The 22,476-nt window shown below is 42.2% G+C and overlaps 1 protein-coding gene across 1 annotated transcript; it reads right to left on the reverse strand.

Annotated features, from left to right (window-relative positions):
• Positions 1-8,422: 8,422 nt before the first annotated feature.
• On the reverse strand, positions 8,423-21,696 carry LOC137001518 (uncharacterized). Its single transcript, XM_067360542.1, has 3 exons — positions 21,687-21,696; positions 11,792-12,144; positions 8,423-11,347 (listed from the first exon to the last, which is right to left on the reverse strand). Exons 1-3 carry the CDS (start codon positions 21,694-21,696, stop codon positions 11,045-11,047), a joined length of 666 nt encoding a protein of 221 aa, XP_067216643.1. The 3' UTR covers positions 8,423-11,044.
• Between the last annotated feature and the right edge of the window lie 780 nt (positions 21,697-22,476).

A 22,476-nucleotide genomic window follows, 5' to 3' on the forward strand; every position in this document is an offset into this window, starting at 1 on the left:
AAGTCGGAAAAACAATACTTTAATTAAAGTATATTACGACTGAATCATGATGTATTCACTTTATTAATTATTAAACTTGTTAATTGAATGTAACGAGATGAAGGGATAAATATATATATGTGTGTACGCGCAATTTGAGGGAAATAGCTGTAATGATTCGATGTTTCGCGGCGGTAATTCAGACGGACAGAATTATGTTGCGATATTATTAATTAATATGTAATTATCAGAATTATCTAAAGAAACATTAACGCTTAGAAATCTATATGCAAGTGAAAAAGCAATTATTTAAAAGAGGTTCTTAAGAGGATGCTGAAGTCATATTGTTACCGACCGAACTTCTAATTTTCTGGAAAGTATGGCATTTTTTATTGCTTTGATAGAATTACAAATCCTTTGGTGTAAGTAAAGTGCACATGCTAATCTTTCGGTGGATAGTGAAATTTAAACCAAAAAATAAAAAAAATTTTGGAAAATTTATCGACAATGTCACCTCAAAGAATTATATCTTTTGTATCAAAATTATACTGCTTTAATCTGCAAAACAAGGGTGTGTGCCGAAGAAGAGCGTATGAAACAATAATCGAAAACCAAAAAAATAGAGCTTAGAGACTTATTTTCAAAATGCCATACTTTTCCAGATTTATGCAAAGCATGCGTGCAATATAGAAGAAAATGGTAAAAAAGAGCTATAGATTAGTTCCGCGATTTTGGGATAGAGGCGCCGTAAAGTCAGTGTTATGACATATACAATCTTGTAGGTTAAATGTTAACAATATTATTCATAATAAATAAATGTATTTTTATAATTTTAGTTCGCAGGCTACCAATGCAACATTATGCTTCATTGCATATATTATACATGTGCTGCATGTGTATATGTTTATAATATAATTAAAATACTTTTATGTGCTTTATAGAAAGATTATCGATGTAATGAATATATTAATATTTTTTTAACAACCTATTTTTATGTTCAATATCTCGTTTTACTGTGTATTTCATTTCACTCAACATTAGAGACTGTTTGCTTATTTCAAATTTATATATAGACAAATTCAATGTATGCAAAGTTGTGTATTATATCAATTGAAAAGTCATTCATTTATTATTTACATAATACATATTCAGATATAGTAAAATGTAATATAGGTTTGTATGTCGTGTAAGAAAAACTGTACAAATTAACATCCTATAAAATAAAACATTTTATAAGTTCACTTCTATGAAAACTACTACTTTTAAAATATCTTGACTGTGTCTTTTAGACTGCATATTCGAAAACAATATTAAATAATTTATTTTACAAAACCGTATCATATCATTAATGAATGACTTCAATTGATTTAATACACAATTTTGCACACATTGAATTTATTGTTTTCGAATATGCAGTCTAAAACACACAGTCAAGATATTTTAAAAGTAGTAGTTTTCATAGAAGTGAACTTATAAGATGTTTTATTTTATAGGATGTTAATTTGTACAGTTTTTCTTACACGACATACAAACCTATATTACATTTTACTATATCTGAATATGTATTATGTAAATAATAAATGAATGACTTTTCAATTGATATAATACACAACTTTGCATACATTGAATTTGTCTATATATAAATTTGAAATGAGCAAACAGTCTCTAATGTTGAGTGAAATGAAATACACAGTAAAACGAGATATTGAACATAAAAATAGGTTGTTAAAAAAATAATATATTCATTAGATCGATAATCTTTCTATAAAGCACATGAAAGTATTTTATTTATATTATAAACATATACCAACACATGCAGCACATGTATAATATATGCAATGAAGCATAATGTTGCATTGGTAGCCTGCGAACTAAAATTATAAAAATACATTTATTTATTATGAATAATATTGTTAACATTTAACCTACAATATTTCATTTGACTCAACTTGCAAACTGCTCACTTCAATATATATATGTAGAGGGAGGGAGGGAGAAGGGAGGGAGGGAGAAGGGGGGGGGAGAGAGAGAGAGAGAGAAAAATGTGGATAAAGTGTGACACAAGAAAACTTTTCTATTGCTGAAAATTATAATATATAGGTATAATTATAGGGATCAAAAATAATCATTTACAAAAAATTCAAAAAATTCGCTTTATTTTTACACTTTTATATATATTTATATTATATAACTTCTTTGAATGTTTCGCAAAATACATTTTCACAAAGTACATTTGAATGTTTCGCAAAATACATTTTCGCAAAATACATTTGAATATTTCGCAAAATACATTTTCGCAAAAAACATTTGAATGTTTCGCAAAATACATTTGAATGTTTCGCAAAATACATTTTCGCAAAATACATTTGAATGTTTCGCAAAATACATTTTTATAAAATATATTTTTATATTATAACTTTTCGAAATACATTAGAACATAAAAAAAATTATATTATTCCTTATTATTAATCAGACTTATCGCTGTTTATTATTTATAACAAAATATCACTGTTTATCACTGCAATAATTATTGCAATTTATCATTACATAAAAATTATAGGTCTATCCTTTTTTTTCAACATATTTAATGCATACTGTAATTTTATATTGGTAAAACTGTTTTTCGCACTGTGCGTCATTGTTTTTATTATTAGTTGCAAAATAAAATATACTTCTTCCATTTTATATTATAATATGAAACCGTGTGAGCTTCGGCGGACGCGGATTAGCTCGCCGGAATCCAGGTTCGGTCGGTTGGGGGTATGTCAAATAAACCAAATACTCGTTTATCAGAAAAATAATGAAACAGTGTTTATTGAGAAAGATGTTGATACGATTTGCCTCGAATGATCTGCTACAATGCTCGTGCATACATGCGAAGCGTGTGCAAGATGAATTTGAAATAGTATATAAATTAGCCAAATATCGGTGAAGTAATTAACAAGTGATAGCGGAATAGTTCTTTAAAGCGGCGTGAAACGAATACAGAGTAGCGTGAAGATAAATGCGGAGTTTCGTTACTGGTAAAATAATTATTTGAGCAACGGTGGAATAATTATTTTAAAGCGGCGCAAAATATAAGTGAAAGCAACGTGAAAATAAATGCAAGATATCGGCAAAGGCGAAATAATTATTTAAGCAATGGTGAAATAATTATTTTAAAGCGGCGCAAAATATAAGTGAAAGCAACGTGAAAATAAATGCAAGATATCGGCAAAGGCGAAATAATTATTTAAGCAATGGTGAAATAATTATTTTAAAGCGGCGCAAAATATAAGAGCGAAAGCACGTGGAAATACATGCAAGATATCGGCAAAATGAAATAATTATTCGAGCGGCGGCGAAATAATTATTTAAGGCGGCGTAAAATAAATGCGAAGTATACGTGAAAATCAATGCGAAGTATCGTAATAAAGAAATAATTATTTGAGGCGACGGTGGAATAATTATTTAGTATGACGTGAGGCGTCCTGGTGCGGTCGGCGAGGGCGCAAGCGCGGGCGATCGTGTCGCAACGGTTGGTACGAGACGGAGCGCTCGTCGGTGAGTGCGTTCGTAGTATCGCGAGTCTGTTCGATCGTAGATCGATGCGGACTATTCGGCGGCGCGGATTGGTCGACGCGGTGTTGCTTGCCGGACGGATTATCGTTATGAAATCCCGGCGAATAAACGCGGTGTGCGGACTTAGGCTGCCGATTACGTTCGGCGGGAGTACGAGGATGCTCGTACGAAGACGGAATTTAGAATAGCGACCTGGCTAGGTATGCGGAAATGCCCGCAATACAGAGTTCGGTGGCCTGGAGGAACCAAGTACGCTTGGCGGGTATACGAATATATTCGTATCCTGGAATCAAAGAATACCGAGGACGCTCGGCGGTACACGAGGATTCTCGTGTGCTGGTAAAGGCATAGAGTCCGAGTATGCTCGGTCGGGACTACGAGGACACTCGTAGCAGGTTTGTTCGCTGTCGATCAGCGAACGGAGTCTGGTGAGAAGACGTTCAGCCGGGCCTCTTTTATACCCGGCTGGCGGCCGAATGATTTCGAATCGGCAAGCATCGGCGGTTTCGGCGGCGAGTCCCCCACAATACGGAATTTCGGAACGGTTGGGTGTGGGGGATTTTCGGCGGTTGACCGCCGCTGTTTTTGATGCGAAATTTATCGGCGCGCGATGCGCCCTTGGTGGGCTACGGACGATGTACGGTCCGTAGCCGTAACGATGCAGCGGGCTGCATCGTTACATCACCCCCCTTCTTGGGGAGCCGGAAGCCTGCGGAGGCAGCTGACGGCTGGCGAGGAGTCGCCCCTCCCTGGAGAACAGGAGCTTGTATCTTCTGCCGTCGGTGGTCCGGAGCTTATACCGTCTCGACTTCATTACCGAGAAGTACGGTATTGCCGCGAACGCTCGTGGGGCGTACTCCACCATGATGGGTGGTGGAGACGCCGGATCCCATCTCGGCGGCGGCGGCGGTGGTGCAGCGGAGGCCGGTGGTGGCCATACGACGGCGGCGGCTGGCGTCGGTGTTGCGGCGGCTGGTGTTGGCCGGGATGCGGCGGCTGCGGGTGCGGCAAGGGCCGTTGGCGGCCGAGTTCCAACGACCGTCTGAACGGCCATTGGCGGCCGAGGTCCAATGACCGATGTCGTCGGCATTGGGCCGCTCCAGGGTCGTATCCTTACGGCCCTGGTCGGCTTGGTCCGTGCGGTGATCGGTGCGGTGACCGCGGATCTTCGCTCCGGTAGCGGCGTGTGCGTGGCATTGCACACGTCGCCCGGAGACTTCTGCTTTTTTCCTCGCGGCACCGGTGGTGGTGGTGTCGCCAAAAATATCGCCTTTCGGCGATTTTCAGCGTCGGAACGCTGTATTAACGTCCCCACTCGGGGGACGGTGCGGAACGGCTGCGACGTCATCGCGGCCTGTCGAGGCTCCTCGGTCAAGAGGGCCTCGATTGCGCTCAAGATGTTCTTATTGCTCATCTTGAACAAGTGATCTGGCTTCCTGGAATCGGCCTTTATATAGTCCGATTCCCCGGAATTGCGGACTTTATCTTTAACTGGGGGGGTCTCATCCCCGTTTCCCGGTTTTAAGTCTTGCGCGTGGATGCGCCTTAGCCATCGCCCCCTCTTATCACGCAAATCATATATGACGGGGGTGATGATCCGGCCTACTTTGTAGGGGCCGGTGTACTTCGGCGCGAGTTTGGCGTTTACGCCGGCGGCCTTGTTCGACAGGGGGTGCTCGCGGCGCCAAACTGTCTCGCCGATCTTAGGCCGCCAATCGCGATGCCGCAGATTATAATACGGTTCCTGCCGTTGGAAGGCTCGTGCGAGGTTTCCTGTCATTAGCTCCCGGGCCTCGTCTAGATGGCGCCGCCAGGTGGTAGTCGGAATCGGCGCGTTCGGGTGCGTTCGGTCTTCCGGATTCGGCGGTGCTAACTCGCGCCCGTAATTTGCGAAGGCGGGCGTAAATCCGGTGGCGTCGTGCGCCGCGCTATTGTACGCATATTGTAGCGCGAGAATGTGGCGGTCCCACAGGCGATGATCGCGCTCGACAAACTGCGCGATCATGGTTTTGACCGTTCGATTGGTCCGCTCCACGGGATTGCACTGCGGCGTGTATATCGGCGTTGTGCGATGCGTTATGCCAAACGATTTTAATAGGCTGGTGAATTGGCGCGATATGAATTGTTTCCCGTTGTCGGATATGACCATTTCGGGGCAGCCGTGCCGATATATTATGCGTTCGGCAACGGTCTTGCTAATGATTTCCCCGGTAGCTCGGCGCAAGGGCTGCAATTCGACCCACTTCGTGAATCGATCCTGCAGTACGAAGAGCCACGAATGCCCGTTTGTAGATCGCGGCAGAGGCCCCACTAGGTCGATCGTGACCTGTTGCCACGGGGCCGTGACATTGTGCGCATGAGCGCGGCCGGCGGGTTTGCCCTGATAGGGCTTGTACGCGAGACATTTTTCGCAACCCCGAACATAGCGGGCGATGTCTCGGAACATGCCGGGCCAGTAATAACGGCGGGTGACGCGGTGGATTGTTTTCGCGACGCCTAAATGCCCGGCGGTCGGTTCGTCGTGGAATCGCTGGATCGTTCTCTCTCGCTCGGAGCGAGGGAGACAGCGCTTCCACTGTTCGTCTTCCGTGTGGTCGCGGAACTCTAGGTCGTGGCGTATATGCCGGTAGAGTTTACCCTCGCGTATGGCGTAGTCGGGGTAATTTTTCGGCTCTTTCTTAATCTTTTTTATCAATCCGCGGTACCAGGCGCAAGCGGCTGGCTGAACGGCGCAGACCTCGGGTTCGCGAGAGAGCGCGTCGGCAACTTTATTCAACGCTCCGCGACGGTACTGGATATCGAAATGATATTGCTGGAGCTCGAAGAGCCAGCGCCCCAATCGGCCGGTGGGGGTTTCGAGGTTTTTGAGCCAACGCAGTGACTGATGGTCCGTGATCACCGTGAAAGAGTACCCCTCTAGGTAGTCTCTCATACGGCGGATTCCCCAGACGACCGCGAGGCATTCTAGCTCGGTAGCACTATAGTTTTTCTCGGCGGCGTTTAGTGTGCGGCTTGCGTACGCGATTACGCGTTCGCCCTCGGCGAAGTTTTGTGTCAAAACGGCGCCGAGGCCGTAGTTGCTTGCGTCGGTTTGTAAGCTAAACGGTAACCGGAAGTCGGGACAGGCGAGTACGGGCGCTGTTATTAGTGCCCTCTTGAGGGCGTTGAAGGCGTTTTCCTCCTCCGATCCCCATTGCCAGCGCGCGTTCTTACGAGTTAGCCGCGTGAGCGGCGCGGAGAGGGTGGAAAAGTTTTCCACAAAACGGCGGTACCATGACGCCATGCCGAGAAATTGGCGGACCTTCCGGATGGTAGTAGGAGCGGGCCATTGAGCGACCGCGCTTATTTTAGCGGGGTCGGTGTGGATGCCGTCCCGTGTTATTATATGGCCGAGGTAGGCTAGCTCGCTTCGGCAGAAGTGGCACTTTTCTGGGTTGAGGCGTAATTTGGCCTCTCTGAGTCGCCGAAACACTTCGGCTAAGTGTCGTAAGTGTTCGGAGAAAGTGGCACTGACGATTATTACATCGTCTAGATATACGAACACATTTGGCTCTAACGCGGGGCCTAGCACGGTATCGAGGAGGCGCTGGAAGGTAGCGGGCGCGGAATGCAGTCCGAAGGGCATGACGCGGAATTGCATTAGCCCTCTCCCCGGAATGGTGAACGCGGTAATAGGTCGGCTCTCGACGGTTAGTGGCACTTGCCAATACCCGCTTTTTAAGTCGAGCGTGGATAGGTACTTTGCTCCCCGTAATTTATCCAATGTGGCTGTTATGTGCGGGAGGGGGTAGGCGTCGCGTTCGGTTACGGCGTTGACTTTTCTAAAGTCTATGCAAAACCGGGGTTTGCCGTCCTTTTTTTTTACTATCACCACAGGCGAGCTCCACGCGCTCTGTGATGGTTCGATTACCCCCTCTCGCTCCATTTCATCAACCGCCTCGTCGATGATACTTTGCATGGCCGGGTTACGGGGGCGGTACCTCTGTTTAATCGGTCGGGTGTCCGTTAATCGCAGGTGATGTTCGATTCGGTCGGTAGGCCCGGCGATGCCCTGAAATAGCGCGAGTTCCCGCTCTAGGAAGTCGCGTAATTGTTGCGTTTCTTCTCCGGTGCGCGGTGTCAGGCCGTCGGATATCGCGCCGATGTTACCGGAGAGCGCGAGTTTTGGCAATGGCGGTGGCGGTAGCGTTATCCCCAGGTAGGCCCACAGATCTACCCCTATCAACATCTCGGTCCCCAACGCCGGAAGTACTTGGAAGTCGTGAGAGAAGCTCTCTCCTTCCATCTGGATCGTGAGTCGAAAACTCTCGGTGATCGGAGCGGATCCGCCGTCAGCTACCGTGACGTGCTCGCGTATGGCGCGAGGGCGATAGCCCTTTCCTAAAACGTATTCGGCGATTGTTCGGTTAATGAAAGACCGGTCGGAGCCCGAGTCGAGAAGGGCGGTAATTATCCTTCCGCAGCACGTGATTTCAACGTGTGGACGCGGCCGAAAGATAATTTCTAGTAGGGCCGGTCGGCGGCCGCCGTCGCCCCGGCCCGCGTGGCGTTTCCCGCCGGCGGATGACAATCGCGAGAGTATACTCCGTCCTTCCCGCACTGCGAGCAGAACTTGCGAGGCGGCTGCTTGCAATTGAGCCGAGTATGGCCCCGTTGCTTGCAACGCCAGCAACATTCCTCTCGCTTATACTCGGTGGTAGCCATGCTCCGGGCTTCGGCGGGCTTCCGGTCGCGCTGCCGGCGTTGCGCGATGAGCTCCTCGTATTCCGCGGCTCGGTCGGATAACTCGTCGAAATTGATCGCGTCGTGTGGGCGAATATATAAACGGTATTCTGGATCCATATTTTCAATTAAGAGATCGAGCGTCTCTGCTTCGGAATACCCCCCCGCGCGGCGCGCGAGGGTGAGTACGGCGGTCGAAAATTTCGCGAAATCTTCGTCGGGTAGCTGGCGGCGGTTCGTGGCTTCCCTACGAAGGCGGGCCTGGTAGCGTCGCGGAAGATAGTGGCCGCGAAATTCGGCCACAAAATCGGCCCATGTTGCCCACGCGTGGCGTCGGTTCCGGTACCACAATAGTGGTTCGCCTTTTAGGATCTCGGGTAGGCCGAGGAGGAGGTGGTCTCCGGAGTATCGGTAGATTCTTCGGAGCTCCTCAATTCGCTCGAGAAAGGCGATTGGTTCCTTGCCATTGAAATGGCACCCCCATTTCCGGATTTGATCCATTGCTTTTGCAGGATCGAACGGGCTGGCAATGGGGGTCGGGGGGTTCGGTGCCGAGTAATAGCTGGCCCGGTCGTCGTCGTCGCTCGGACTTGCGCGGCCCGAGTTACCCGGAAGTCGCAATAGCGGAACGTTCAGAGTCGCGCGGACCTCAGTTTCTGCTGGCTCATCGGTCGGAGGGATGATATCCCCCGGATGTGCGCGAACGTATTCACGTAACCGTCGGCGGAGATCGTCCAAGTTGCCGTCGCATTCGAGCTCGCGGCTCTGTAATAATCGCGCCACTTCGGAACGCGGTAATCGTTGTATCCACGAAGTCATTGTAAGCAGATCTCTTTGACGTACCCCTTTATCTGGTCCCTGTTCGGGCGCCATGAAACCGTGTGAGCTTCGGCGGACGCGGATTAGCTCGCCGGAATCCAGGTTCGGTCGGTTGGGGGTATGTCAAATAAACCAAATACTCGTTTATCAGAAAAATAATGAAACAGTGTTTATTGAGAAAGATGTTGATACGATTTGCCTCGAATGATCTGCTACAATGCTCGTGCATACATGCGAAGCGTGTGCAAGATGAATTTGAAATAGTATATAAATTAGCCAAATATCGGTGAAGTAATTAACAAGTGATAGCGGAATAGTTCTTTAAAGCGGCGTGAAACGAATACAGAGTAGCGTGAAGATAAATGCGGAGTTTCGTTACTGGTAAAATAATTATTTGAGCAACGGTGGAATAATTATTTTAAAGCGGCGCAAAATATAAGTGAAAGCAACGTGAAAATAAATGCAAGATATCGGCAAAGGCGAAATAATTATTTAAGCAATGGTGAAATAATTATTTTAAAGCGGCGCAAAATATAAGTGAAAGCAACGTGAAAATAAATGCAAGATATCGGCAAAGGCGAAATAATTATTTAAGCAATGGTGAAATAATTATTTTAAAGCGGCGCAAAATATAAGAGCGAAAGCACGTGGAAATACATGCAAGATATCGGCAAAATGAAATAATTATTCGAGCGGCGGCGAAATAATTATTTAAGGCGGCGTAAAATAAATGCGAAGTATACGTGAAAATCAATGCGAAGTATCGTAATAAAGAAATAATTATTTGAGGCGACGGTGGAATAATTATTTAGTATGACGTGAGGCGTCCTGGTGCGGTCGGCGAGGGCGCAAGCGCGGGCGATCGTGTCGCAACGGTTGGTACGAGACGGAGCGCTCGTCGGTGAGTGCGTTCGTAGTATCGCGAGTCTGTTCGATCGTAGATCGATGCGGACTATTCGGCGGCGCGGATTGGTCGACGCGGTGTTGCTTGCCGGACGGATTATCGTTATGAAATCCCGGCGAATAAACGCGGTGTGCGGACTTAGGCTGCCGATTACGTTCGGCGGGAGTACGAGGATGCTCGTACGAAGACGGAATTTAGAATAGCGACCTGGCTAGGTATGCGGAAATGCCCGCAATACAGAGTTCGGTGGCCTGGAGGAACCAAGTACGCTTGGCGGGTATACGAATATATTCGTATCCTGGAATCAAAGAATACCGAGGACGCTCGGCGGTACACGAGGATTCTCGTATGCTGGTAAAGGCATAGAGTCCGAGTATGCTCGGTCGGGACTACGAGGACACTCGTAGCAGGTTTGTTCGCTGTCGAACAGCGAACGGAGTCTGGTGAGAAGACGTTCAGCCGGGCCTCTTTTATACCCGGCTGGCGGCCGAATGATTTCGAATCGGCAAGCATCGGCGGTTTCGGCGGCGAGTCCCCCACAATACGGAATTTCGGAACGGTCGGGTGTGGGGGATTTTCGGCGGTTGACCGCCGCTGTTTTTGATGCGAAATTTATCGGCGCGCGATGCGCCCTTGGTGGGCTACGGACGATGTACGGTCCGTAGCCGTAACGATGCAGCGGGCTGCATCGTTACAAATATACATTTCGTCTTTATTTATGCATAGAAATTTCAATACAAAAATAAAGGTGACATATATATCATAAAATAGAATGGAGGAAGTATATTTTATTTTGCAACTAATGAATAATTAAAAAAATGGCACACGGTGCGAAAAACAATTTTACCAAAATTAACCGAAAATAAACTACAACCAAAAAGGTATCAAATTGTTAAAAATTATGCAAAAAAATGATAGACCTATATTACAAATAAAAAATAAAACACAAATTGCAGTGCCAAAAATAACACAAGAATAACACAAAGCATTGCAGTGTCAAAAAAAAAAATAAAATAAAATCTTTATAAGAAAATTCTTTTAGTAATAGTAATGACTGTTTTACCAGTAACTGTATGGATTGTATGGATTGTATGATGTATTATACGCCGGTGGCAGATACTGTGGCGGATACTGTGGCGGATACTGTGGCGGGCATGGTGGCGGGCACGGTGGCGGGCACGGTGGCGGGCACGGTGGAGCATACGCTACACCGTACGGTCCAGTGTACGGTGGAGCGTATGCTCGAATACATGGAGTATGCGACGGAGCGCACGGTGCAGGATACCACGTTGGTGTTGGAATCTGCTTCTGTGCTTTCTTCTGCGCCGTGCGCAATTTTTTCCGTATTAAGTTGTTGATTCTCTGCAAAAGATACATAACATTACATATATAGAAAAATTAATTTCACGTGTCTCTCTCTCTCTCTCTCTCTCTCTCTCTCTCTCTCTCTCTCTCTCTCTCTCTCTCTCTCTCTCTCTCTCTCTCTCTCTCTCTCTTCTCTCTCTCTCTCTCTCTCTCTCTCTCTCTCTCTCTCTCTCTCTCTCTCTCTCTCTCTCTCTCTCTCTCTCTCTCTCTCTCTCTCTCTCTCTCTCTCTCTCTCTCTCTCTCTCTCTCTCTCTCTCTCTCTCTCTCTCTCTCTCTCTCTCCTCCCTCTCTCTTTCTCTTTCTCTTTCTCTCTCCCTCTCATTCTATCTATCTATATATCTATCTATCTTGCATGTACATGTGTACACGCACACATATTGTACATGCACACATGTATATGCACACGTGCATACTCAATAAATAAAAATATGAAATAATTACCTTATCAAAAATATTTTGCTTTGCTCTCTGACCATGTGTTGTGTTGTGCCACCTCTGTGGCACAATTTCGGGCGCCTGAACGGGTTGTCGAGTAGGCGCCTGAACGGGTTGTCGTGTAGACGCCTGAACGAGTTGTCGGGTAGGCGCCTGAACGGGTTGTCGGGCAGGCACCTCGATGACTTCCTGCACCTGAACGGGTGTCTGAACGGGTTGTTGGGCAGCCACCTCAACGGACTGTCGGCCAGGTATCTCCTGGACGGGAGACACGTGCACGTGTGGCGAACCACGTGTTCCCTGTACAGGAGATGCTTGGCGTGTCGTTCTCGCACGAGAGATTTGACCCTCACTTCTGGCTGTAACAGAAAAATTTGTATATTAAATAACTTTATTTTTGCACACAATATATATGTAATACGTTAATAATGAAACAATAAAAGTACTTATACTTTCGAGTCACGCTTCGCCTATCCATTATGGTAGCGGCAGGGCACACGGTCGGGAAGTGAGCGGGAAGAATGCCGGGCTGAGCCAAGCCCATCGTGCACATGGCTGCGCAGAGCCCTTTGCGCAGCATACATAGCGGTTCTCAATTACGTGCGTATAGGGCTTTACCGGCAACAATGCAGACGACAATTGCATAATCATTTTTACACAATAATTTTAACACACACTTTGGTATATATTTCTTCGTGTACATATTTTTTCACAGATTCACAACACTGATGCTTATATGCATAAGGCATATTTAAATTTAATATTGTAATTATATAAATTTCATGATATTAATTAAATTAATAATAATATTGTACATTGGTTGCTAATTGCAAGTACTTCGTATAAGTGAATAAATTTTAATAGCTTTGCAGTATGCAGATTTTTTCTGATTAAAATAGACATTATTAGATAAAAAAGTTATATATATAACATTTTTTGCTCGCTCGCTGCTTCCCATTCTTCTGCTTCTTGCGTATTACAAATAGAAAAATATGAAAAAATGTAAAGTTACAACAGAGCACATGATTGCAGTAAAGAAATGTCATGTTCTTTCTTTTTTCAAATTACAATTTCTTGATATAAACAGATTAAATAATAGAAATATTGCTAAGCTATAAAATGAAATTTGTTTGTGCTCAATATTTGCAATTAACAATCAATGTATAAAATTATATGTATTTTTCTTTTTTATTATTTTATTGTTTTGTAAATCTATTGAACATATTATTCTGGACATTTTTAAAGTCCGTGTATAATTTTTTTTGTGCAAAAAGTTAAAGTAACATTCGAGTTTTAGGCACCGTACAATACTATGTCCGCTACTGCATTTAAAAACAGTAGAGCACACATGTGTTGTGCCTGCACATGCCGTGAACCTTTATTTATTATCAAAACGCTATTAGAAGTATACCGTGTTCATATTTTATCTGTGATTTTTTGTGAGTTTTGTGAATTAGTGACTTATTAGTGATTATTGGATTAGTGATTATTAGACAATTAGACAATTCATTATTAGACAATTAGACAATTATACGTTATTATTAGTGATTAATTATTAGACAATTTTATTGGAAATGGGAAGATACTTGAAGAGAGGCAGACTAAATCTTACTGCTCGCAGACTTTCTCTAAGAAAAGGATTTAAAAACAGGTGAGTTATTGATCATGATTTAAAGGAATTGCTTCAACATCGATTAATATTTGTATTTTCTAGTTACAATAAAACAATTCAATAGCTTGATTATGAAAGTCTCCATAATGATAAAACGATTGTGAAGCAATTTATAAATAAATATTAAAATACTGATTTATTTTTAATTGCAATATATGAAAAAAAGCTTTAGAGTCAAAACTTCATTTTTGGTTTTAAATTTTATATAACATTCCATAAATATTAATTTTTTTTCTGTTATATTCAGGATATTTTGACTAATAAGCATCGCTCTATACATATTTCAATTACAATTAAAACTGAGATGACAACATTTCATAATAAATTAGTTACAAGTAACAAGAAATGTTATTACAGTCAAGTAATTGAGCTTTGCGTAACCATTTTTCAGTTCAATTATATTTCACTTTTGCTAAACGACATATGACAATTATGTATGTTTGATATGTATTAATTGTAATTGAAGGCGCGGATCAAAGAACTCGCTCTGCGCTCGAAATCGTGTAAAAACATTGTTCAAACGTCTCAGAGCATGAAAATTTTGAAAGTCGCAAAATTAATTTTTTTAAATATAGGCTTGTAGAGAATGACGAGACGGAACTTTTTTCTATTTACAGTTTTTTGGTTCAATGCTTATTTTTAATAATAAAAATTGAAAACTGAAAAATTTTTATCCCCAAATTCAATAAGATTTTAAGATGTAAATCGTCGTAATTTGGCCATATCTTGTTGAAATTGTTTGAAATTTGGTATATGCATGCAGTATAGTGTAGCGATGCCTACAAAACAATAAAGAAGCTGAAAATCGCCTATTATTTAATAATAATTAATTAGAAATTGAGGCTAATCGGTAACCACGTTTTTTTAGTTTCGCCGACAAAAAGTATCGAGGGAACTTGAAGTTTGAAACAACTTCCAGTGAGACATTTGTTCCTCACTATTGAAGGAAGATTTCTGGAAATTTTCAGATCGATTCATTAAAAATGTGCGGAAATATGCATTTTGTAAAAAAACATGCGACGCCGCCAATGATAGCTCCGTGACCGCTGAGCACCATCAGGCAGCGTACTCGCCGTTCGGTTTTGCAGAACTCGATTTTATAAAGATTTTTTAATGGTTATACATTTGAACAATCGCTCACTCCCCACGAAATATTGAAATGACGAACTATTATTTATATGGTTCCTTAATTAAATACTTTTATTATTGTTATTTTGAAATATTTCACACACACTCCAGAGACGCGGTCTGTAGAACAATAGTAATTTAACAAATAACAATAGTTAAAATTGTAAAAAATCATTATAAAATCGAGTCCTGGAAAGCCGAACGGCGAGTACGCTGTCTGATGGTGCTCAGCGGTCACGGAGCTATCATTGGCGGCGTCGCATGTTTTCGTACAAAATGCATATTTCCGCACATTTTCAATGAATCGATCTGAAAATTTCCAGAAATCTTCCTTCAATAGTGAGGAACAAATGTCTCACTGGAAGTTGTTTCAAACTTCAAGTTCCCTCGATACTTTTTGTCGGCGAAACTAAAAAAACGTGGTTACCGATTGGCCTCAATTTCCAATTAATTATTATTAAATAATAGGCGATTTTCAGCTTCTTTATTGTTTTGTAGGCATCGCTACACTATACTGCATGCATATACTAAATTTCAAACAATTTCAACAAGATATGGCCAAATTACGACGATTTATATCTTAAAATCTTATTGAATTTGGGGATAAAAATTTTTCAGTTTTCAATTTTTATTATTAAAAATAAGCATTGAACCAAGAAACTGCAAATAGACAAAAGTTCCGTCTCGTCATTCTCTACAAGCCTATATTATTAGAAAAATTAATTTTGCGACTTTCAAAATTTTCATGCTCTGAGAGGTTTGGACAATGTTTTTACACGATTTCGAGCGCAGAGCGAGTTCTTTGATCCGCGCCCTCAATTGAAATATGTATAGAGCGATGGTTATTATTAGTCAATTGATTTTCTCTTCATTTGTTAACATTGTAATATCTTTATTTCTTAAAATTGTAGTTTGCTTTTGTACTTGCTGCTGTACTTTCAGTATAAAATAGAAAATGAAGACTTTTGACTCTGAAGCTTTGATATTGTTACGCCTGTGCTTTTCGCCGCTGATGCTGTGTGTTACAGCTGACGGACCGATCGATATTATCGATCGGTCCGTCAGCCGTAACACAACATCAGCGGCGAAAAGCACAGGCGTAACAATATACTGTCATTTTATTAATAATATTTTTTGCAATTACCAGTTTTATGTGTAATTTGCATGTTTTTATAACAGATGTTGAACAAATTTGGAAATTTTATTATACAATTAAAATTATTTACGTAACCTTTCCTCAATATAAAGCATTTTATTATATTTTATGTCATAACAAGTATAAGTATAAACGTGCAAAAACTAAAGAAAATTTAATTATTTAAAACTTTTTTATATTAAAAGTTTAATGAATTTTTACATATTAAATATTACAAGATATAATAAAATAAAAAATAATTTTATAACAGCTCTGTCAACATGTTAAACGTCAGTTATAAGAACATATAGTGTGGCGGCTCACCGCCACACCGCTGCACTGACGCGGTATAATACATCGCGGCGCCGCTACGCGCCGCAGGCCTTCTACCAGTTACAAGCTTGCGGACCCACCGCCAGGTTGCGCAGGCGGTGAAGAACCTTCTCGCGATCAAGCTTCGATCGACGAGATATAAAAGAGCTGCTCCGCAGATCTTTCCTCACTCACTCGCTTCAAGGCGAGCTCTCCCCAGGGCCCTTGAACTGAGTCATATTCTGCCTCGGCAGAAGATAACCAGAGACACATAGTCTCGCCGTTTTTCTCACACTGCCTCGCAAGGCGTGTAAAAAGAAAGCAGAGTCCCAGCATCGGCCACGCACTTCAACCAAGCGGCCCGCGGATACTCCACTTTCGCCGTCACCTCCTCAGTCTCTAGTGTGGAAATTAATCCCACTAGAGTTCTGCGTCCGGTTGACTCGACCACCAAGGGACACGCTCACTCAAGGCGACATCCGAATTCGGAGACCTCTCTCTCCTCGGTACACGGAGCAATCCGTAATTCCGAGAGCCGAGACGGTTGCCACCACCAGCACACCAGAGACTCGATCCATCGCAGTACAGACTTCACCGCTCAGAGCCTGCTCAGAGAGCAGTTGTCAGACGGAAGACCACTTCCCGAACGGAGTTCCACCGACGCCGGGAAAGGGGCTGCAACGAGCTAACTCAGTTGAACCGTCCTTTTTAGGACCCGTTCAACACACTAAGACGCGGCCGGTAATTTCTTACCGCGCCCGTCAATTTTTCTTTTAATTCTCGGCCTTACACTCTTGCCGAGAAAGCGCCTCTGGCGCCCTGAATCAAATCAAACATAAAACTTGTACTTTACTCTACTTCTCTGACGAAGAAAAATAAATTACATTTTTCTAAGAAATTGGTCTCAATCTTTCAACCAAGTCGAACACGATCCTTAGGCATTACGCCTATATATAGTAATATTTTCTTAAATGTTTCAGAAAGTAATATAAAAAATAGTCAAAATCAGCGCTCGGAATTAGTTGTACATTTCGAGCCGATTTCCGAGACGATGCCTCCTGTTCCCCTACTACCGCCCGGCCGCTGGCGGCCGAGCCGCCGATAGCTCTGGCTCCGGAACATTTTATATAAGAAACAGGCTGGGTTGTTGAGACATCTCTCAGGAAATCGTAACATTTTCTTCGCTACATAAATAATGTTTATTTTTATTAATATATATATATATATATATATACATTCAAAATAACCAGATGTCCTTGCAATGCCATATTCTTGAGCGAATTCTGAGACGATTTTTCCTTTTACAAAATTTTGTCCGAAGCTTAGTTTTCGAGTTATAATTGAAAATAGGTAGCAATTTACGAGTTCGGTACAATGGGCAGGCAGGTACGCGCAACGTATAATGAGACTGTCAAGTGTTTACTATCGTCTCATGACGCATTGCACCGTCCCTGTCTGTCCGTTGTATCGGACTCGTAAGTAGTAAACTATTTTCAATTATAAGTCAAAAACTAAACTTCGGAAAAAATTTTGTAAAAGGAAAAATCGTCTCAGAATTCGCTCAAGAATATGGCATTGCAAGGACATCTGGTTATTTTGAATGTATATATATATATATATATATATATATATATATATATATATATATATGTATATAGATATATAATAAAGTTATATATATCTATGTATATAATATTCAATAAACTGTTACTTACTGCATTGTAACTTATAGAAAATTACAATTCAAAGAATATATGTATCATATACACACATATGTTTATATTTATTTTTTTTATATACTATGCATGCACATATATACATAAATGATGAAATATTATTTTTTTTTGAAAGATGTATAAAAAGTATATTTCATAATGTGAGCAGTGCTGAAATTGTGTTCAAACTGTGCAATAAAGACAGACACATCTTTTATTGCCATCGACACGCATTACATACGCTTAGATACACGTGCGAGACGACAGAGCAATAAAAATACGCAAAAGTGTCTGATTTCAATATATTGAACACAATGCTTTCTCTGAAATATACATTTAGATTCCTGTCGATAATGGCAAAACTAGAAATTATCGACATTATCGATATTTGTAGTTACTCGTGTAACGTCCCCATATTTTAGCAAGTAGATTTCCACTCGTAAATTTTTGTCTTAAACTTTCTAGTTTATCGCCTCTTGAAATTATCGCTCGCTGTATCAATAGCGCTCGACACATGTCGCCAGAAAGGCGCAACACGAAACCTTTCGCGTAACGTAAACCCCTTGTTGCGTTTCAAAGCGTACGACTATAAATTATCTGTCGTCGCTCTCAAAACTTAGGTCCGGATATCACCTACGGTTTTATGTTAACCATACCACTCTCAAAACTTAGGTTCGAGTATCGCCTGCAGTTTTATATAAACCATGCCTCGAACATTCGATATTCTAAAGCGAGATTACATTCATGTGCGGTCCTATTGCATAGGACAAACCTTTGTCTCTGAAGATCCAGAGGAGTATAAATACGGGCCCTGCGATGCCGCCGAGTCAGTATTCAATTTTTCAGTAAGCCGTCAATATTCAGTCAGAGAGTCAGTTTCGGTCAAGTTGTTAGTTTTCGCATTCGCAATTTCAATTCTGACTCAGTCTCGGTCTAATTCTAATTCTAATTCTAGTTTCGTCCTAGTTCAGTACGGTTAATTTAAGTTCGGTTTATCAATTTTATATGTTCAATTACTTAATTCGCGAACTGCGCGTTCCATTTCTAGAACATAAGTGCTTATATGTTTGTAAGAATTCTTATCTTATAAGTTCATTTGAGTGTAATTTCATTTATAAACCAATGTACTCTTATTTTCATTTATAATTACATTTATTTGGTTGCTTTGAGAATTTTATCTTTAATTTCAAATCCTTAAACATTATTCCAATTTAGCGTGCGATCCTTAAATTCCAACGAATAATAAAAGGTAAAGACGTGTCGCGAAATAACTCTAGTGCAGTGATTCCTCGACCGCAAGATAACCAGCAACAATGACGCATCTGAAGATTCATCTCCATACGACTATCAGCCTGCTATTGGAAGATCGATCCTGGAACCGATTGGGCGCCTTACAATTAGATTGAGTTATCACTGGCTTCAGGTACCATACAAGTCGACACCGGTGAGTCCGTTCCAAATTTATTTGCATGGGAAGGTTTAAAGTTAAAATCTGAGCAAGAGAAAATGCCAGATACCGAAGTAACATCTTCGCGCCCAGACTCAAATTGTAATTGTCGTTTCGTGTACTGTATCTTGGATAACGCGTGCTTGAATAGAAATACTGGCACGATATTGTGCCTCAATTGCTATCACGATTTATCAGAACCAACGCGAAATGATTTCGAACACGTCCTCGGACATCATTTGAATATCGGTTCTATAGTTCCATTAGCAAAGTGTCGTGCTTGTGGCCAGAACGTATCTCAACCTTTTCCAGTGCGTCACTGTCTCGCGTGTCTCAATCATTTTATAAGGCTAACAAATCAATTAACTCGAGAAGGACGAAGTGTTGTTAATCTTCCCGATCCTACCAGCGTTCTACTTGGCGGAGGCCCGGGAATACGTACGTTAGTTATAACCAGCTTATTAAATCAACCGTCTGATTAAACGAATTTTAAATAATTGATATGTGTGTGGGGAAACGTTACGCTTGTCGGTCGCCTCGATTGGAATATCTTTATAGGTACTCCTTAGCTAGTTGCGTTCGTGAAACCAGCTTCGTGAATCCTACGGCAAAAGAGCGTCCTTGCAAAGAATGCATCGCTAGCGAACCGATTGAATATAAAAGTTTATTCGTAGTTTTAAATGATAGGCATTACGCATCCGTCGGGCGTCGCCGCCCAAGATTACATTGCATTATTTGCCATCGCTACCTCGCGTTGATTCAACCGATTTCCGAGTGTCACGAATGTGAAGACAGGTACCTTAATTATATGCAAAATCTCGCTGAAAACGGAGAAAGTTTTTATGATCAGCGAAACCCAATGTTACTCTCTTAAATTTTCGGTCAACATATACTTGATGCATTCTAATGGTATTAAGCGATTCTTTCATTTCAAATGCATGATAATAAAACTTAAATAATTACATGTCAGTCACAATGGTTGATTACTATTTCTTACTACGTTGCTGCATTATTATCATATTCATTTTCTTGTGGTCTTACTCGGATTCATTATTCGCCTCTATTTGAATTTATTATTCATTAAAATACGGTCCTAATTATTACTATACACGTTGTTTTGCAGAGTCGCAACAAAATATCGATGCGATACTGCTTTCCTTAAGATTTATTATTTAAATTTATTATTCATTAGAATACGGTCGTAATTATTGGTCATACACGTTGTTTGTGTAAGGAGCAACAAAATATCAATGCGATACTGTTTTCCTTTACGATTTATTATTTAAATTTATTATTCATTAGAATACGGTCCTAATTATTGGTCATACACGTTGTTCGCGTAAGGAGCAACAAAATATCAATGCGATACTGCTTCCCTTACGATCTCTCATTCAATTTCGCTATCCATTAGAAAGGGATTTTGGTTACGATTTTTATATTAAACACAACATTTGTGTTTCACGTTCTTTTCTGATCTTTTACTTTTCCATTGGTTCGTGAATCTTACCGATTGAGTCTCGCGTAAAGGTGCGAACACTACGTGTTACCGCCACCGCGCCGGGACGTGACACTCGATAGAAATTATCGACATTATCGACATTCATAAATAAATGTTATCGACATTTTTAGTTCCATCTAGATGAGGGCGCAAACCCGTCGAAGTTCGATCTCCGCTTTAGGATCCTCTTAAGACACTGAGATGCACCCCACCTATACTAATTAACACCAACCGGGTTACGCCACCTCAAAAACCTACCTCCATCGCTTATGGACCCGAAACGACGCTATTCTTTATTCGTTAAGGCCCCTTTCTTCCTACCCCCATTTCAAGTAACTTAATTACCTAAACCTAATCCTATTAGCTAAAAATGACGCCACCCTCCCCTACATTAAAAATCTTCTCACAAGACTAATTCGATCCCCGCTTCAAAAACTTAAGATTTTCCAAATGGATCCACCCCAAAGAAAGGGTATAAAAACCCGTGTTTTGGTGGCTCCAAACGTCAATTTGTTGTGTGTCGTAACACACAACGTGTCGCTATAAGGTTAATTAAGTTAAATACCAAAATAAAATACTAAGAAAGAATTATTTAGCAAATAAAGAATAACGATGAGGCTGCAGAGAAACAACCTCGGATTCAAAGTGACACGAATCAGCAATCCGAGAAATATCAACAATAACATATCAATATTACAAAACTCTTGATTGCCGATTCGTATAAATACAGTCGCGCGCAAGCAGCGACGGATTCAGTTTACGATACGCGAATACACCGACTCGTTTCCCCGTGTCCGTACACGGCTCACGAAAATCTAACACCGTCCTGGCAGTTTGTGAGTGATTAAATAAATTGTTCGAGTCAAGGTTTGTGTCCAGTTATTCCACACCTCTAAGCAGTGCGTCCTGTTCCCCAAGCGGATCTCGAACTTACGGTTGCGATCGGAAAGACTCGCAACATAAATTTGGTGGCAGCGGTGGGATCCGCAATTACCGAAGTTCATTCTGGACACGATGATCGGGAATCGGCAGTGGTAACAGAGGGATCACTGAGAAAATCTATCACCTGGAGCTACAAAAGTGAGGTGAGAAGGCAGTGTGGAAAATCGCCTGGATTCACAAGGCGACGACAGTCCGGGCAACAAAGCAGCGGAAAGGTGCCTGGCGGAGCAACGACCAAGCTGAGCCAGCGTAACCCGAGAGGACGACGACAGGCAAGGATTGCGACCTACCTCAACAACGGATCAGCTAACCAGCAGCGTGCATCATGCGAGCAAGCGGCCTAATGTAAGTCGATAATAAAAAATAATATTAGGAAAAGCGAATGTCCGGGAAACGAGAGAAATTAGGCTTCCAATTTTGGTTGAACGACGACCGAAATCATAGTGAGGCGTTAGATAGTTCCGCGAACGGAAAGGAAAAGCGCGTAATCGTAGAATCCCAACCAAACCAATCTCGGTTGATCCGCAACCAAGATCAACGAGCGTTGAGCATAAGCGAACAACGTAGTAAGACGACAGGAAAGAAAACTGGAAATAAGAAGCAAAGTACCGGGGACGCGAACACAGATACCATTTCGAAAAAACCAACCGTTGAGCGCGATCGTACATTGCTAGGGCTCGACAGTGCTTTGAAAGCTACTCGCGAGGACAAAAAACCGCGACAAAGTAGGCATCTGCCAAGTAGAACTCCGAGTCACGTATCGGAATACAGTGAGTTCGCACTCACATCTTATGATAGTTGCGTTTTCGACCCAGACGAGTTCCACACTGAAGTAAAAATGA

The sequence above is a fragment of the Linepithema humile genome, chromosome 8 (assembly GCF_040581485.1).
Source record: "Linepithema humile isolate Giens D197 chromosome 8, Lhum_UNIL_v1.0, whole genome shotgun sequence".
NCBI classification, from domain to species: domain Eukaryota; kingdom Metazoa; phylum Arthropoda; class Insecta; order Hymenoptera; family Formicidae; genus Linepithema; species Linepithema humile.

Coding starts and splice junctions, on each gene's coding strand:
- LOC137001518 (XM_067360542.1), bottom strand. Junction 11,348..11,791: donor AGCAAAATATTTTTGATAAG/GTAATTATTTCA, acceptor TATCTTTTGCAG/AGAATCAACAACTTAATACG.